The sequence below is a fragment of the Lethenteron reissneri genome, chromosome 70, assembly GCF_015708825.2.
Source record: "Lethenteron reissneri isolate LAM-NWPU_2019-01 chromosome 70, ASM1570882v1, whole genome shotgun sequence".
NCBI lineage: Eukaryota > Metazoa > Chordata > Hyperoartia > Petromyzontiformes > Petromyzontidae > Lethenteron > Lethenteron reissneri.
The window spans coordinates 3,145,665-3,161,004 of record NC_083848.1 but is presented as its reverse complement, the minus strand read 5'-3'; the positions used below and the strand labels follow the sequence as shown (position 1 = coordinate 3,161,004).

The following is a 15,340-nucleotide window of genomic DNA, read 5'->3' as shown; positions in this document are numbered from 1 at the left end:
TATTTTCGTCCTATAAAGTGTAAAATTTTGGAAAAAAAATTTCACGAACATTAATTGTCACGCACAACGAGTCTGTGTGGAAAATGTCAACTCGATTGGATCATGGGAAGTGGGTTAAAAAACGACCGAAAGATTTACACGGTCGTAAGCAAGCAAGCAAGCACGCAAGCAAGCAAGCGAACTTAATATAAAGGATTTAAAAACTTTTTTTTTACGAGTTAATTTTTTTGGGACGGCGTAGTGTCGACAGGACTCCATTATTGCAAACTCACTACTCTAGTAAGTAATATTTTTAGAAACTTTTTTAAAACTCGCTTTTATTAAATGTACTGTAGTAATGGCAGAACTCCACGACTCCTGGAAGTGGCCCCGAAGCTTGCCGCAACGTCAGGGGCCGTGGCCAATTACAGCCAACGTCAGTTGGGCGTGGACAATTAGACCCAAGCCGAAACATAACATTTTAAAAATGTTTACAAATTTATATTTTTATGATAGAATATGGTATTGTCATCGGTATGACATCAGTATACCAAGTTTGCAGTGGATACCACATTGGGAAGTGGGTTAAAATAGAGTTACAAGATTTGAAGATACGACAAAGACAGACAGAGTGAGTTATATGAAAGCGTGTAAAAAGATATTTTAAACATTTTACTTTTTTATGATAGAATATGGTATTGTCATCGGTATGACATCAGTATACCAAGTTTGCAGTGGATACCACATTGGGAAGTGGGTTAAAATAGAGTTACAAGATTTGAAGATACGACAAAGACAGACAGAGTGAGTTATATGAAAGCGTGTAAAAAGATATTTTAAACATTTTACTTTTTTATGATAGAATATAGTATTGTCATCGGTATGACATCAGTATACCAAGTTTGCAGTCGATACCACGTTGTGAAAGTGAGTTAAAATTGAGTTACAAGATTTGAGAATGCAACAATAACAGACAGAGTGAGTTAAATGAAAGCGTCAAATAATGTTTTAAAATAAATGTTTTATATTTTTTATGATAGAATATGGTATTGTCATCGGTATGACATCAGTATACCAAGTTTGCATTCGATACCACGTTGTGAAAGTGGGTTAAAATTGAGTTACACGATTTGAGGATACAACAACAACAGACAGAGTGAGTTATAAGAAAGCGTGTAGTAAAAACTTTCTTGTTTACTGTCGTGTGTGGTAGCAGCGTGCAGCTGCGGTGTGCGGTAGTGGTGCCTGGTTGCGGTGTTTCGGTGTGCGGTAGTGGTGCCTGTTTGCGGTGTTTCAGTGTGTGGTAGTGGTGCCTGGTTGCGGTGTTTCAGTGTGTGGTAGTGGTGCCTGGTTGCGGTGTTTCAGTGTGTGGTAGTGGTGCCTGGTTGCGGTGTTTCAGTGTGCGGTAGTGGTGCCTGGTTGCGGTGTTTCAGTGTGTGGTAGTGGTGCCTGGTTGCGGTGTTTCAGTGTGTGGTAGTGGTGCCTGGTTGCGGTGTTTCAGTGTGTGGTAGTGGTGCCTGGTTGCGGTGTTTCAGTGTGTGGTAGTGGTGCCTGGTTTGCGGTGTTTCAGTGTGTGGTAGTGGTGCCTGTTTGCGGTGTTTCAGTGTGTGGTAGTGGTGCCTGGTTGCGGTGTTTCAGTGTGTGGTAGTGGTGCCTGGTTGCGGTGTTTCAGTGTGTGGTAGTGGTGCCTGGTTGCGGTGTTTCAGTGTGTGGTAGTGGTGCCTGGTTGCGGTGTTTCAGTGTGTGGTAGTGGTGCCTGGTTGCGGTGTTTCAGTGTGTGGTAGTGGTGCCTGGTTGCGGTGTTTCAGTGTGTGGTAGTGGTGCCTGGTTGCGGTGTTTCAGTGTGTGGTAGTGGTGCCTGGTTGCGGTGTTTCAGTGTGTGGTAGTGGTGCCTGGTTGCGGTGTTTCAGTGTGCGGTAGTGGTGCCTGGTTGCGGTGTTTCGGTGTGCGGCGTTGCTTACGCTTAGGTAGCTGTTGAGCGTCGCGGAAGGTTCATCGCTCGCTGAGTTCAGGATCAGCTTCAGCTGCTGAACCGTGTTCATCGTGGTCCTGGGGAATTCATCGCGAAGCGTCAACAAAATAAAAACGTTAATTCCCTCCCCCTTCCCTTCAATCGAGATTTGAAGCGTTTTTTTTCTTTCTTGCTGTGGTTTTCCCACCTGATGACGATTGCTTGTGTTGCAAATCGAAACGTCCCTCGTTTTCCACCCCACCCCAGCCCGGCACGCGAGCCAAACTTTGGTGGGGCAGAGAGTCCAATTATTTTATCGACCCCCTCATAGATAGATAGGGTCCTTGACTTAAAGCTTTACTGACTACTGCAGGAATTCATATTCTTTGGGTCTTTCGGTAAAGTCACGTAGAAGGGAAGTAATAAAATAATAAAAATAAAACATAATTAAATTTCGATTTAAAGCTTTCGTGACTGCAGGGATTCATCTTCTTGGTTCTTTCGGTAAAGTCGCGTAGAAGGGAAGTAATAAAATAATAAAAATGTTAAATCCCTCTTGATATGAAAATTATTTTGTCTAGGCGCTCTTCTTCCCACCTCCCCCCCCCCCTCCAACGCAGCTTAAATATACGCTCCAAGCTTGGTGCTGTTTCATTCTTCACCTGAGGACGGCTGCTTGCGTTGTGGCCGAAACGTCGTGAGAATTATTTTATTATCTTTTATTTTTATTATTTTATTACTTCCATCCAAGTGGATAGGTCCCAAGAAAATAACAAAACAAAAAACCACGACGCTTCGATCGCAACACAAGCTGTCGTCAACCCTGATGAGGACGGCTTGTGTCGCGATCGAAACGTCGTGGTTTTTTTGGTTTTGTTATTTTCTTTGAACCTATCTTCGTGACTTTACCGAAAGACTCAAAGAATACGGAGGGGTCCTGTCGTGCCGAGACCAGCATTTGCTGTCTCACAGTTTCCGTATCCCCTTCCGTTGTGCCATCGGCGCGTATTGTAACCGTGCCCGCGTTGAGTTGCAATGAAAACATTCAAAATAGAGAGAATAAATATTTTAACTAAACTATATTTTCTTATAATAATAGGGGCTTTTCCACTTTTTTCTGGCAAACAAAACTGAAAACTTTTTTACAAGGAATCACGTGTGCGTTAACCACAATACTTGTGGTCGAAATGCCAACAAAAAACACTCTAATAATATCTCTGGCATTGTCCTTGAAACTGATTGGTCCACACCAAAGACAGCTTTCTTTTGAGCCTCATCACAATTGGTGCTAGACCAGAGGACGCCAAAAGGCGCACGCAGCTCAAAGAGTGTGTTTTTTGTTTGCATTTTGACCACAAGTATTGTGGTTAATGCAAACATGATTCCTTGTAAAAAGTTTTCAATTTTGTTGCCAGAAAAAAGGGGTAAACCCCTATTATTATATTTTGGTACTGGCAAAGGAGGTCTAATTATATATTTTCTTATTCTGCCAGGCAAGACACCACCGACCTATTCGGCTCTTCTTCAGAAGCAAACTGGGCGCCACGAATGATAGCTCAACAAAGTGAATCGTCGTCATCGCGTGGAAATTTATAGCAGCAGGCAAATGCTCCGAACGCGTCACGTCGATTGTAAATGTCGAGTAGAAATCCCGAGGACCCGGACAAAAATCCACGGTCGGGATCGAACCCACGACCTTCTGCATACCAGGCGAGGTAGTTAACATCTCCGAGCCACCGTGATGATGATGATGATGAGAGAGACACGCAAACTCCAAATATACAGCAGCAGGCGTCGTCACAGTCGAGATCGAACCCACGACCACCTGTGCACCAGGCGAGGTAGTTAACATCTCCGAGCCACCGTGATGATGATGACAGAGACACACAAACTCCAAATATACAGCAGCAGGCGTCGTCACAGTCGAGATCGAACCCACGACCACCTGTGCACCAGGCGAGGTAGTTAACATCTCCTAGCCACCATGATGATGATAAGAGAGAGACACACAAACTCCAAATATACAGCAGCAGGCGTCGCGGTCAGGATCGAACCCACGACTTCCTGCACACCAGGCAAGGTAGTGAACATCTCCTAGCCACCGTTATAACGATGACAGAGACACGCAAACTCCCAATATACAGCAGGCGTCGTCACGGTCGAGATCGAACCCACGACTTCCTGCATACCAGGCGAGGTAGTTAACATCTCATAGCCACCGTGATGACGATGACAGAGACACGCAAACTCCAAATATACAGCAGGCGTCGTCAGGGTCGGGATCGAACCCACGACCTCCTGTATACCAGGCGAGGTAGTTAACATCTCCTAGCCACCGTGATGACGATGACAGAGACACGCAAACTCCAAATATACAGCAGCAGGCGTCGTCAGGGTCGGGATAGAACCCACGACTCCCTGCATACCAGGCAAGGTAGTTAACATCTCATAGCCACCGTGATGATGATGATGAGAGAGAGAGACATGCAAACTTCAAATATACAGCAGGCGTCGTGAGGGTCGAGATCGAACCCACGACTCCCTGCATACCAGGCGAGGTAGTAAAGATTTTTCCGCTGTGGCGGTCTTGAAAGCGAGCGGTGGGGAGAGACTGAGAGAGATATTGCCCTCACCTGATTGGCGTCTGTTGCGGTCCGGGCATTGCATCCTGGCTCCTGGTTGGGCTGCCCGGAGCCTGCGGCCTACGCAACGGTACGGCGTAGACGTTACGAAACAAACGCGGAATCAGAATATTTGTCTATATAGTGGAGGAATCCGACAAGCTACAACACACACACACATGTCCAGTTGGGGCAGGTCAGAACGTGACACGTGTATGTACGTATGGTGAACTTCTAATCGGAGTTGCGGGGTGGTGGGGGGAGACAACAACGAACTGAACACAACAACAACAACGTCGTGTAGGTATGTCACACTGATGACAACACGATATTCTATCATACAAAATCCAAACATGTATTTTACAACTTTTCACACGCTTTTATTTAACTTAAATTTCGATTTCCCCTATCCCAGCTTAAATATACGCTGCCAAGCCTGGTGGTGTTTCATTCGGACGCTGTCTTTCCGACAGACCTGTTCTTCACCTGAGGACGGCTGCTTGCGTTGTGGCCGAAACGTCGTGAGAATTGTATTTTATTATGTTTTATTTGTATTATTTTATTACTTCCCTTCTACGTGATGACTTTACCGAAAGAACCAAGAAGAACAACAACCAGTTGTAAAGAAGTGAGTTTTCAATCTAGATTTAAAAGTGCAGAGCTCTCAGTGGCTTGTTTGTTACAACAATACGAACAACACGATAGGAGCGAAATCTACAGGAAAGGTGACGTGGGACACCAGGAAACGCCGCGCGTGTAATCTTCATCATCTTATTTTTGCATTAGCGTCGTGAAAGAATCGAAAGGGGAGACGTTTTTTTCACGATAATTGAGGGCGCCACACCGTTTGTCAGCGATGGGCACGTGGGAACGGTGGTTAGTGTCTTCTAAATTTTAAATATAAATAATAAATCTTGATTTAAAGCTTTCGTGACTGTAGAAAATTCATACTCTTTGGTGGTTTTTCGGTAATAAATCACGACGTTTCGAGCGCTACACAGGCAATGGTCTTCACCTGAAGACGATTGCTTGCTTGTGTTGCGATCGAAACGTCGTGATCTATTTTTAAATCCTTTATATTAAGTTCACTTGCTTGCTTGCTTGCGTGCTTGCGTGCGTGCTTACGACCGTGCAAATCTTTCGGTCGTTTTTTAACCCACTTCCCGTGATCCAATCGAGCTGACATTTTGCACACAGACTCGTTGTGCGAGACAATTAATGTTCGTGAAAATTTTTTTTAAAAATGTTACACTGTTTAGGGAAAAAAATTCTAATATTTAATTACCAATTGCTTAATGCTGGCAGACAATCATCTGACCCATAGGTGGCAGCCATCTCAAGCCAAAGGACGAGAGGACTCGAGCAGCCACGCATATAAAGGATTTATAGTGAAAAACTTTGTTTTTACGGGTTAATTTTTTATTCTATCTACGACACTTTACCCAAAGACCCAAAGAGTTGAATGTGCAGGTAGTCCCCGAGTTACGACGGGGTCCGACTTACGATATTTCGATCTTACGATGGCGATACGACAAAATTGCCATCAACAACCTAACGTCGTAGATTTGAAGCTTTCGTGACTGCAAGGATTCATACTCTTGGGTTTTTTCGGTAAAGTCACCGTGTAGGTAAAAATAGATAATAAAAATAATAATAGAAATACAATTATAAAGCACAATAATTTTAGAAAGAATATCATCGCGAATATTCATTTACAAATTATTTGGGTCTTTCGGTAAAGTCACGTGGATAGGTTCAAAACTAATTTTTTTTAAACTACGACATCATGGGACCTCCTTAGCCACTACCAAAGCATGCGAATAGGTTTTCCTTGTGAAAGGTTTCAGTTTGGTGTTTTAACATCTTAACACCTTTGATTCAAAGCTTTCTTCGTGACTGCAGGGATTCATATTCTTGGTCCTTTCGGTAAAGTCACGTAGAAGGGAAATAATAAAATAATAAAAATAAAACATTATAAAATAATTCTCGAAAGTGGGGTTGATTAGAGTCTCTAGAAAAATAAAAACGTAGCGATAATCGCGGGGCCTTACCGTTTATCGGCATTGGGCGCGAAAGCGGGGTGGGTTAGCGTCTTTAGAAAAAATAAAAGTAGCGATAATTGCGGCGCTTACTGTTTAGTCAGTGTTGAGGCATGGGCGGGGTTGGTTAGCGTCTTCAAATTAAAAAGACATATTAACACGTAGCAGGCTTTCGCGACCAATATTATTCATAATCAACGTTTTTGGGTTTAGATCGCGTTATTTAGAAATGTGTCGTAACCCTCCAACCACCCGACACGGCCGATCAGTAAAAAAAGTGTCACGTTGACAAAAGACAAACAGTTCACTGCTTTAGCCCACCAGTGTGTTGAAGCGTGAAACCACAACATTTACAATTTGAGCAGTGACCTATTTGTCTTTTGTCAACGTGACACTTTTTTACCGACTGGCCGTGTCGGGTGGTGGAGGGTTACGACACATTTCTAAATAACGCCATCTAAACCCAAAAACGTTAATTATGAATGAAAAGACATATACATAAAATAATGTGACGATAGCTGCGGGTCTCACACTTTGTCGGCGTTGGGCACGAGGGAGGGGTGGTTGACGAGAAAGTCCCGTTCATCGATGCCACGTGTCTGCTCGTACAACGCCCCGTACCGCTCACTCAGCAGCTGTGACAACAACGCAGAGGGGCAGCCAATGCTGTGTGGTGATGCCGTGTGTGACGATGATGATGTGTGTGGTGATTGCTGTGGATGATGATGATGATGTGTGATGTTGTGTATGACGATGATGATGTGTGTGGTGATGTTGTGTGTGATGATGATGTGTGGTGATGTTGTGTGTGATGATGATGTGTGGTGATGATGTGTGGTGATGATGTTGATGTGTGTGGTGATTGCTGTGGATGATGATGATGATGTGTGGTGATGTTGTGTGTGATGATGATGATGTGTGTGGTGATTGCTGTGGATGATGATGATGATGTGTGGTGATGTTGTGTGTGACGATGTTGATGTGTGTGGTGATTGCTGTGGATGATGATGTGTGGTGATGTTGTGTGTGACGATGATGATGTGTGCGGTGATTGCTGTGGATGATGATGATGATGTGTGGTGATGTATGTGACGATGTTGATGTGTGTGGTGATTGCTGTGGATGATGATGATGTGGTGATGATGTGTGTGACGATGATGATGTGTGTGGTGATTGCTGTGGATGATGATGATGATGTGTGATGTTGTGTGTGACGATGTTGATGTGTGTGGTGATTGCTGTGAATGATGATGATGTGGTGATGATGTGTGTGACGATGATGATGTGTGCGGTGATTGCTGTGAATGATGATGATGTGTGGTGATGATGTGTGACGATGTTGATGTGTGTGGTGATTGCTGTGAATGATGATGATGTGTGGTGATGTGTATGACGATGATGATGTGTGTGGTGATTGCTGTGAATGATGATGATGATGATGTGTGATGTTGTGTATGACGATGTTGATGTGTGTGGTGATTGCTGTGGATGATGATGATGATGATGTGTGGTGATGTGTGTGACGATGATGATGTGTGTGGTGATTGCTGTGGATGATGATGATGATGATGATGTGTGGTGATGTGTGTGACGATGATGATGTGTGCGGTGATTGCTGTGGATGATGATGATGATGATGTGTGGTGATGTGTATGACGATGATGATGTGTGTGGTGATTGCTGTGGATGATGATGATGATGATGTGTGATGTTGTGTGTGACGATGATGATGTGTGCGGTGATTGCTGTGGATGATGATGATGATGTGTGGTGATGTGTGTGACGATGATGATGTGTGTGGTGATTGCTGTGGATGATGATGATGATGATGTGTGGTGATGTGTGTGACGATGATGATGTGTGCGGTGATTGCTGTGGATGATGATGATGATGTGTGATGTTGCGTGTGACGATGATGATGATGTGTGGTGATGATGTGTGTGACGATGATGATGTGTGCGGTGATTGCTGTGGATGATGATGATGATGTGTGGTGATGATGTGTGCGGTGATTGCTGTGGATGATGATGATGATGATGTGTGGTGATGCTGTGTGTGACGATGATGATGTGTGCGGTGATTGCTGTGGATGATGATGATGATGATGTGTGGTGATGATGTGCATGATGATGATGTGTGCGATGATGATGATGATGAGTGATGATGATGAGTGATGATGATGAGTGATGATGATGTGTGTGGCGACGCTGTGCATGATGATGTGTGTGTGATGATGATGATGTGTGGTGATACTGTGCATGATGATGATGTGTGCGATGATGATGATGATGAGTGATGATGATGAGTGATGATGATGAGTGATGATGATGTGTGTGGCGACGCTGTGCATGATGATGTGTGTGTGATGATGATGATGTGTGGTGATACTGTGCATGATGATGATGTGTGCGATGATGATGATGAAGAGTGATGATGATGATGAGTGATGATGATGATGAGTGATGATGATGATGAGTGATGATGTGTGTATGGTGATACTGTGCATGATGATGATGTGTGCGATGATGATGATGATGAGTGATGATGATGATGAGTGATGATGATGATGAGTGATGATGATGATGAGTGATGATGATGTGTGTGGTGATACTGTGCATGATGATGATGTGTGCGATGATGATGATGATGAGTGATGATGAGTGATGATGATGATGAGTGATGAGTGATGATGAGTGATGATGAGTGATGATGATGAGTGATGATGATGATGAGTAATGATGATGATGTAATGATGATGATAATGTGTGTGGTGATGCTGTGCATGATGATGATATGTGCGATGATGATGAGAATGATGATGATGATGAGAATGATGATGATGATGATGAGAATGATGATGATGAGTGATGATGATGATGATGTGTGTGGCGATGCGTATTTATGACGATGTCTCTTTGAGGTGAGGCAAGTCCCGATGCCGGCGTTATTTACCTGCAGGAGGGCGTCTCTCGTGGTGGCTGGGAGAGAGCTCAGGAAAGGGAGGAAACAGCCGGCGTGAATGCTCATGACCTACACACAGTTGGTTAAAGAGAGCAGTGTATTAACACCAGCAGTGACACACACACACAGTGACACAAACACACAGTAACACACACACACAGTGACACACACACAGTGACACACACACACAGAGTGACACACACACACAGTGACACACACACACACAGTGACACACACACAGTGTCACACACAGCAGGGTATTAACACCAGCAGTGTCACACACAGTGTCACACACAGTGACACACACACAGTGACACACAGTGACACACACACACAGTGACACACAGTGACACACACACACAGTGACACACACGGCAGGGTATTAACACCAGCAGTGACACACACACAGTGACACACACACACAGTGACACACACACACAGTGACACACACACAGTGACACACACACACAGTGACACACACACACAGTGACACACACACACACACAGTGACACACACACAGTGTCACACACAGCAGGGTATTAACACCAGCAGTGTCACACACAGTGTCACACACAGTGACACACACACACAGTGACACACAGTGACACACACACACAGTGACACACACGGCAGGGTATTAACACCAGCAGTGACACACACACAGTGACACACACACACAGTGACACACACACACAGTGACACACACACAGTGACACACACACACACAGTGACACACACACAGTGACACACACACACACAGTGACACACACACAGTGACACACACACACACAGTGACACACACACAGTGACACACACACACACAGTGACACACACACAGTGACACACACAGTGACACACACACACAGTGACACACACACACAGTGACACACACACAGTGTCACACACACAGTGACACACACACAGTGACACACACACACACAGTGACACACACACACAGTGACACACACACACAGTGTCACACACACAGTGACACACACACACACACACAGTGTCACACACACAGCAGTGTCACACACACAGCAGTGTCACACACAGCAGGGTATTAACACCAGCAGTGTCACACAAACACAGTGACACACACACACAGTGACACACACACACAGTGACACACAAACACAGTGACACACATACACAGTGACACACACACACAGTGACACACACACACAGTGACACACACAGCAGGGTATTAACACCAGCAGTGTCACACACACAGCGGTGACCCACACACACACACACAGTGACACACAAAGATCCCCCGTATAGCCTTAACAGACTGTAGGGGCAAGTGCTGTTAGCGAGCACCTATGAAGGCCAGAACGGCACACGAGGGGGTGGGTGGCCAGCACCACGCCCGACCGCCTTTGTCTCCCTAGTGGCGATGTTTACACACCACACCAGGTACTCATTTGAGGCTGAGTCGACCTAGGGGAGGCCCAGGACCGGTTCAGATAATCGTCACCTGGTGTTGGCCGTGAGCGGGAATCGAACCCGGGTCGCCAGGTTCATAGCGCAGCGTAGCGCTAACCGCTACACTATCGCTCCCCACAGTGACACACACACAGTGACACACACACACAGTGACACACACACACAGTGACACACACACACAGTGACACACACACACAGTGACACACACACAGCAGTGACACACACAGTGACACACACACAGTGACACACAGTGACACACACACACAGTAACACACAGTGACACACATACAGTGACACACACACACAGCAGTGACACACTGTAATACAAAGATCAAACAAAGACCGAACAAGGATCCCCCGTACAGCATTAACAGACTGTTGGGGCAAGTGCTGTTAGCGATTAACAGTGCCTATGAAGGCCGGCACGGCACACGAGGGGGTGGGTGGCCAGCACCACGCCCGGCCACCTTTGTTTCCTTCGACGCGATGTTTACTACACCACACACCGCACCGGCTATTCATTTGAGGCACAGTCGATCGGACCTGGTACCGAAAAAATTTGCCCGGTTTGGCTACGTACGCTGTGAAAGAATCTTCTTGGTTCTTTCGGTAAAGTCGCCACGTAGAAGGGAAGTAATAAAATAATAATAATAAAACATAATAAAATACAATTCTCACGACGTTTCGGCCACAACGCAAGCAGCCGTCCTCAGGTGAAGTAATAAAATAATAAAAATAAAACATAATAAAATACAATTCTCACGACGTTTCGGCCACAACGCAAGCAGCCGTCCTCAGGTGAGTAATAAAATAATAAAAATAAAACACAATAAAATACAATTCTCACGACGTTTCTGCCACAACGCAAGCAGCCGTCCTCAGGTGAGTAATAAAATAATAAAAATAAAACACAACAAAATACAATTCTCACGACGTTTCGGCCACAACGCAAGCAGCCGTCCTCAGGTGAGTAATAAAATCATAAAAATAAAACATAATAAAATACAATTCTCACGACGTTTCGGCCACAACGCAAGCAGCCGTCCTCAGGTGAGTAATAAAATAATAAAAATAAAACACAATAAAATACAATTCTCACGACGTTTCGGCCACAACGCAAGCAGCCGTCCTCAGGTCAAGTAATAAAATAATAAAAATAAAACACAATAAAATACAATTCTCACGACGTTTCGGCCACAACGCAAGCAGCCGTCCTCAGGTGAAAACCAGCGTCCACACACTCACACACACCTTCGTGCAAAAAAAACTGAAAGTGCAACAAAACTCACCTCCTCGTGGTTGCAGTTGTTGTGACGGCACAACAACGCGATGGCAGGCGGCGTTACGACCACCACAGGCGTCGTGACGGTGGCGGCCGTGGCCACGCCGGCGGTGACGGTCCCCTGGCTGTACGAGTGCTCGCCGCTCGAAGCCGCCGGGTCGACCTCTCCGTCCGTGTCGACCTCGGACGCCGGTTTGCCGTCTCTGACGGCGGACGCTACGGCCGGCAGGGGTGGGGCAAAGGGGGCAAAGAGGTTTTCGTGTTGAACGTCTTTGGTTGCGTGTGCGTGTGTATGTGTGTGTTGAACGTCTTTAGTTGCGTGTGTATGTGTGCGTGTGTGTTGATATTCTTTCGTTGCGTGTGTATGTGTGCGTGTGTGTTGATATTCTTTCGTTGCGTGTGTATGTGTGCGTGTATGTTGAACGTCTTTCGTCGCGTGTGTATGTGTGCGTGTGTGTTGAACGTCTTTCGTCGCGTGTGTATGTGTGCGTGTGTGTTGAACGTCTTTCGTCGCGTGTGTATGTGTGCGTGTGTGTTGAACGTCTTTCGTCGCGTGTGTATGTGTGCGTGTGTGTTGATATTCTTTCGTTGCGTGTGTATGTGTGCGTGTGTGTTGATCTTCTTTAGTTGCGTGTGTATGTGTGCGTGTATGTTGAACGTCTTTCGTCGCGTGTGTATGTGTGCGTGTGTGTTGGGGAGCGGTGGTGTAGCGGTTAGCGCCGCGCTGTGCTATGAACCTGGCGACCCGGGTTCGATTCTCGCTCACGGCCAACACCGGTGACGATTATCTGAACTGGTCCTGGGCCTCCCCTAGGTCGACTCAGCCTGAAATGATTACCTGGTGTGGTGTGTAAACATCGCCACTGGGGAGACAAAGGCGGTCGGGCGTGGTGCTGGCCACCCACCCCCTCGTGTGCCGTGCCGGCATTCATAGGTGCTCGCTAACAGCACTTGCCCCTGCAGTCTGTTAAGGCTATACGGGAGATCTTTGTTTTGTGCGTTGATCTTTTTTGGTTGCGTGTGTATGTGTGCGTGTGTGTTGAACGTCTTTCGTTGCGTGTGTATGTGTGCATGTGCGTTGAACGTCTTTCGTTGCGTGTGTATGTGTGTGTGTTGCGAGTGTGTGTGTCAAATATTGGGAGGAAGAAGTCACCCCCTTCATCGTGGGACCTCCTTTGCCAGTACCAAAATATACTAATAGGGTTTTTCCCCTTTTTTCTGCCAACAAAACTGACACCTTTTGCAAGGAATCATGTTCACATTAACCACAATACAACCCCCGACCCCCCCCCCCCCCCCCCCCCCCCGCGGCGTTACCGTAGGGCTCGTGAAGAGACGAGGCCGGGCAGCGGGAGGCAAAGTGGTCCAGGACGCACAGCAGGAGATGGAACGCCGAGACCAGATCCGTGCCAGCCTGGAGCCCGTGGCCTGCACGACGCAACCACACAGACAAGGGCCCAGCCACACCAGTCAGACAAAGGTGTCAGACACACCAGTCAGACAAAGGGGCCAGCCACACCAGTCAGACAAAGGCCCCAGCCACACCAGTCAGACAAAGGCCCCAGCCACACCAGTCAGACAAAGGAGCCAGCCACACCACAGACAAAGAGGCCAGCCACACCAGTCAGACAAAGAGGCCAGCCACACCAGTCAGACAAAGGAGCCAGCCACACCAGTCAGACAAAGGGCCCAGCTATATTTAATTTATGATAATTGTTTTTTTATCCCTTCTATCTGGCAACAAAACTGACACCTTTTTTTACGAGGAGTCATGTTTGCATAGACCACAATACCTGCAGCCGTAATGCAAACAAAAAACACAACTCTGATAATGTATGTGCACTGTCCTTGAAGTTGATTGGTCCACACCCGAGACAGCTTTCCCTAGAGCCTAGTCTCACATGGTGTTGGACCAGATGACGCCAAAAGGCGCACAACTCAAAGACAATGCACCGTCAGAGTATGAGAGCTCAGGGTAAGCATTTACACCATTGGTACCTAATTTGCCAGTAAAATATATGATTTTATTTATTTTATCTTTAACTTCATCTGTTGTATCCTCAAAAAATAAATCTTGTAACTCAATTAAAAACACACTTCCCAATGTGCTATCGACTGCAACCTTCGTGTAGGTATGTCACACTGATGACAACACGATATTCTATCATAAAAAATCCAAAACATATATTTTACAACTTTTTACACGCTTTTATTTAACTTAAATTTCGATTTCCCCTAACCCAGCTTAAATATACGCTGCCAAGTCTGGTGGTGTTCATTCAGACGCTGTCTCCCCGACAGACCTGTTCTTCACCTGAGGACGGCTGCTTGCGTTGTGGCCGAAACGTCGTGAGAATTATATTTTATTATGTTTTATTTTTATTATTTTATTATTTCCCTTCTACGTGACTTTACCGAAAGAACCAAGAAGATGTATTTAACTTGCTGTATGTGTTGTCGTACTCCCAATGTCGTATTGACTGCAAACTTGGTATAGCTATGTCACACTAATGAAAATACTATATTCTATCATTAAAAATCTCAAACAAATATTTTTTTTACATTTTACACGCTTTTAATTAACTTACTGTGTGTTATAATTGGTTTTTTACCCTTCTATCTGGCAACAAAACTGACACCTTTTTACAAGGAGTCATGTTTGCATAGACCACAATACCTGCAGTCATAATGCAAACAAAAAACATAACTCTGATAATGTGCACTGTCCTTGAAGTTGATTGGTCCACACCCGAGACAGCTTTCCTTTGAGCCTAGTCTCACATGGGTTGGACCAGATGACGCCAAAAGGACAGTGCACATTATCAGAGTTATGTTTTTTGTTTGCATTATGACTGCAGGTATTGTGGTCTATGCAAACATGACTCCTTGTAAAAAGGTGTCAGTTTTGTTGCCAGATAGAAGGGTAAAAAACCAATTATCATATTTTTACTGGCAAATGAGGTTCCCATAGTGTTACTGTGTTGTCGTATACAAAAATCTTGTAACTCAATTTCAACCGTACTCCCAATGTCATATCGACTGCAAACTTGGTCACAC

General features: G+C 45.4%; 1 protein-coding gene across 1 annotated transcript in view; it reads right to left on the bottom strand.

Moving 5' to 3' along the window:
- Positions 1-15,340, bottom strand: part of LOC133361005 (retinoblastoma-associated protein-like) — a 77,104-nt gene that overhangs the window by 38,351 nt on the left and 23,413 nt on the right. Inside the window, exons 7-12 of the mRNA XM_061579888.1 lie at positions 13,601-13,711; positions 12,291-12,499; positions 9,543-9,620; positions 7,122-7,225; positions 4,564-4,632; positions 1,941-2,028 (exon numbers count right to left, since the gene is read on the bottom strand). Of these exons, the coding sequence (XP_061435872.1) occupies positions 1,941-2,028; positions 4,564-4,632; positions 7,122-7,225; positions 9,543-9,620; positions 12,291-12,499; positions 13,601-13,711 (659 nt within the window). The remainder of the gene's footprint in view (positions 1-1,940; positions 2,029-4,563; positions 4,633-7,121; positions 7,226-9,542; positions 9,621-12,290; positions 12,500-13,600; positions 13,712-15,340) is intronic.